The sequence below is a fragment of the Neolamprologus brichardi genome, chromosome 22, assembly GCF_056152115.1.
Source record: "Neolamprologus brichardi isolate AB-2024 chromosome 22, ASM5615211v1, whole genome shotgun sequence".
Classification (NCBI taxonomy): domain Eukaryota; kingdom Metazoa; phylum Chordata; class Actinopteri; order Cichliformes; family Cichlidae; genus Neolamprologus; species Neolamprologus brichardi.
Window position 1 is genome coordinate 18,176,438 of NC_142124.1, and position 3,337 is coordinate 18,179,774.

Sequence of the window (3,337 nt, forward strand, 5' to 3'; positions counted from 1 at the left end):
AGTGTGTGGTGTGTTTTTTTCCTATTTCACTTTGTGAATCATATAAGTTGTTTTTAAAATGTTTCAAACTAGTTAAAAATCTCCTTTATAACCTAGTCTGCAGGGTAGAGCTCGTGATTTTAACATATACTGTATCAGGTTTAAATTGTGACAGAGATACGGCTTGTATAGAGCGCTGCCTCTATATGTGTCTGTACATGCTGCCACAGAGGGTAAGAGCTGAAAGAAAAGTGTTTGCTTCAGCATGTTGCATTGACACTGACAGTCCTGCATACCTATGCACATCCCCAGTTCTAGAGCAAGCCATTTACAAACAAACAAAACCCCCCAAAAGGAACACCCCTTCTCTAAGGGCACACAAATGCCAGAGACTGCGCACACACGCACAAACACACACACACGCACACGTGTGTCATTTGCACCGTGGCCCCTGTGGTGTTTCATTCAAGTGTATCTCACTGAGCGAGACTCATGGCAGCAAAAGATTTTGCTTTCCTCAACAAAAAATCAGAGGGGACAACTTTACAGTTGTAGTATTGTCTCTGACTCTCTCGCTCTCTTTCCAGCCTGCTCTCTCTTCTCCCCCTCTGCCTGTTCATATTTACTCTATCTACCTCTGGAAGGCGGGCAGTAGAGAAAGGTGCATTTCCAGAAACGAGGTAAGGGATCAGATTTCACTGCTGTTTTTGAGTGTTTATCCTCCAGTGTCACGTTTGTGTTCATGGTCACTTACTGCTGAAGAAGAACTGGCGTGACATGAGAAACAAACTGCGGCATCACACAGAGCAGCTGTTACACAGATTTTGCTTGTTCAAATCACAGTAATGTTTCCTCTAAAGAACAGGTAATGTTAACTGCTAATCAAATGTTGGGTTTCTGTAAAAAAAAAAAAAAAACAGCTAAAAATGTGATCCTTCTAAGATTGTATATAGAGTAATATTTTCAATCAGCTTCATGTTCTTCCAGTGTAGTTGTTGTGGATTGGTTGGCTTTATGTGCTGTTTTCAAACACGGCTAAAAGAAAAATCATAATTAGCTCCCTTTCCCCCTTTTTTCCTGTCGCCTTTGTGTGAGTTTGGGATAATTTGAATGATCATGAACATTTAATTTTCTGTTTAATGTATTTTAGATTGGGTAATGTTCTACTATCACATATGCACAGAGCAAAGGCAGAAACACACTGCAGGTGTTTGTTTCAGCTGTGACATATTTAACCTTTTCTTTGCAGGTTTTGATCAAACGGGCTTTTACAGTGTAAGAAATATGTCTATCGTCTTCTGTTTTTACAGGTGCTCTACAGCGGCCCCATTATCTCTGCTCAAAATGTACAGCTTCATGGGAGGGGGCCTGTTCTGTGCCATAGTGGGTAATATCCTGTTAGTGGTCTCCACTGCCACGGATTACTGGATGCAGTATCGACTCTCTGGAAATTATGCCCACCAGGGTCTCTGGAGGTACTGCATGTCCAACAAGTGCTACATGCAGACCGACAGCATAGGTAAGAGATCCAGGGTGTCTTCAGCCCATTGGACCGCCACAGTATTTGTAACAAATCAAAGGAGTGTGTACATTTATGTGTTTGTTTTTCATTTTTTGATATTCACATGGCCGTGAAATAAAATCAATTGAATTTCTTTGGCTCAACAATCAAAACAATCCTGTCATACATGCCTTGTTCATTTCTGTCTGTTTTCACCCAGCTTACTGGAATGCCACCAGGGCCTTCATGATCCTTTCAGGGATGTCGTGCTTTGCAGGCATCATTGCTGGCATCATGTCCTTTGCGCACTTTTCCTCCTTTGAAAGGTTCAACCGCTCCTTTGCCGCAGGAATCATGTTTTTTGTCTCAAGTGAGTTGTCTTTCTTTTGAGTCGGCAAAAACACACCAACAGAAACAGTAATAATGACACTAGAATCACTGACATGTGCATCCCAATCTCCTTCTCAGCTTTCTTTGTTCTCCTGGCGATGGCCATCTACACCGGGGTGACAATCAACTTCCTGGGAAAGCGATTCGGTGACTGGCGCTTCTCTTGGTCATATATACTCGGCTGGGTGGCGATGCTCATGACCTTCTTTGCAGGTGAGAAAGGACATCCAGTTACAAAAGTCAATAACTGCTTAAGTTACCATTAAATACCTAAAATCCGACCATTCGAATATTTGATGATCAAAGCCTCATCTCGGCCTATTGCAGGTATTTTCTACATATGTGCCTACAGAATGTGTGAATGCAGGAGAGGAACCGGACCACGCTAGAGCGAGACAGGCAGCTTGTTTAAGAAAATAAAGACACGCTGCCTCTTCGAATACACGAAAGGCAGAACCCATCAAGGTGGCCTTGACTGATCTACTGAAGAGATGACGTCTTATACCGATGCTGGAGGTCTTTGATGGTCTGTTTAGCATGTTTTTAAAAAGTCACTGCAGTACAGATTTTTTTTTAGTCACAGTAACAATATAGAGGACAAACGAAACTAATAAAGCTATAACATGACTGATGCTGTTTTTACTAGTGTAATTTGTTACTGGCTTAAGTTTTGTGTGGAAATCTCACCAGGAGATGGCAGCACTAAAACACCACGGAAGTCTTAAGGTAGTCAGATTTGATGAGGAATGTAGGGCCACTATATTAAACATCAAATAAGGGATTAAATACCTGGTAAGGTTGTTGTTTTTGTAGATCAGATTTTTATACAGTCACTCCTTTAACTTTTAGCACCGCAGACTAATGGAAATACTTTTTATTAATAAGCAAACTCTACTGGAGGAATGTATGTAATGCAAAAATATTCATCCACAAAGCAAAGAACAGCACATCAAACCTCTGTGGTGAATATTCTTGTCTCGGGGTTTCCCCTGAAGCTATCAGATTCAATACATCTGACAAAGATTTCCCCAAAGTAATAGAAAAATATATGTTCCTTTTTGGGCTGTTGTTTAAAGGCAGAGCTTTGCCTTTGATTTTTGACATCCCCTTAAGGCTTGACAGCTCATGGAAAACTAGAGGGAGATTGTTTGTGTTTGTGTGTCAAACAGGCTACAAACAGCAGAATAGATTCTGAGAAGAACGCCAAGCTCCCGGACCGGGGCAGACACCAGGGCAGGGTCCACAGCCAGCGATTGTTTTACTGCCTTTATCTTTACTAACTGCTTCCGTCTTTTTCTTGGTACTCATCCACTTCTCGAATCAGCTGAAAGGAAGAGAGCAGGAGCTGTTCAGGTAATGAATGCTTGGCTACTCAATGACGCAGAAACAATGGGAGAAATGTAAACAGTCGGTGGACAGATCCCTTGGTCCAAGTTTCCATACTTGGTCACCCGTGGCTGAAGTAGA

At 41.8% G+C, this 3,337-nt stretch overlaps 1 protein-coding gene across 2 annotated transcripts; it reads left to right on the forward strand.

Moving 5' to 3' along the window:
* The first annotated feature begins 384 nt into the window (after positions 1–384).
* Positions 385–2,492, forward strand: LOC102784520 (lens fiber membrane intrinsic protein-like). 2 transcript variants are annotated; one of them, XM_035906568.2, is made up of 5 exons: positions 385–659; positions 1,290–1,498; positions 1,701–1,850; positions 1,949–2,083; positions 2,198–2,492. In XM_035906568.2, exons 2-5 carry the CDS (start codon positions 1,324–1,326, stop codon positions 2,257–2,259), a joined length of 522 nt encoding a protein of 173 aa, XP_035762461.1. In that variant the 5' UTR covers positions 385–659; positions 1,290–1,323; the 3' UTR covers positions 2,260–2,492. The 2 variants fall into 2 exon arrangements, with proteins under 2 accessions (XP_035762461.1, XP_006787846.1); XM_006787783.3 differs by lacking the exon at positions 385–659 and adding an exon at positions 699–844.
* Positions 2,493–3,337: the final 845 nt, after the last annotated feature.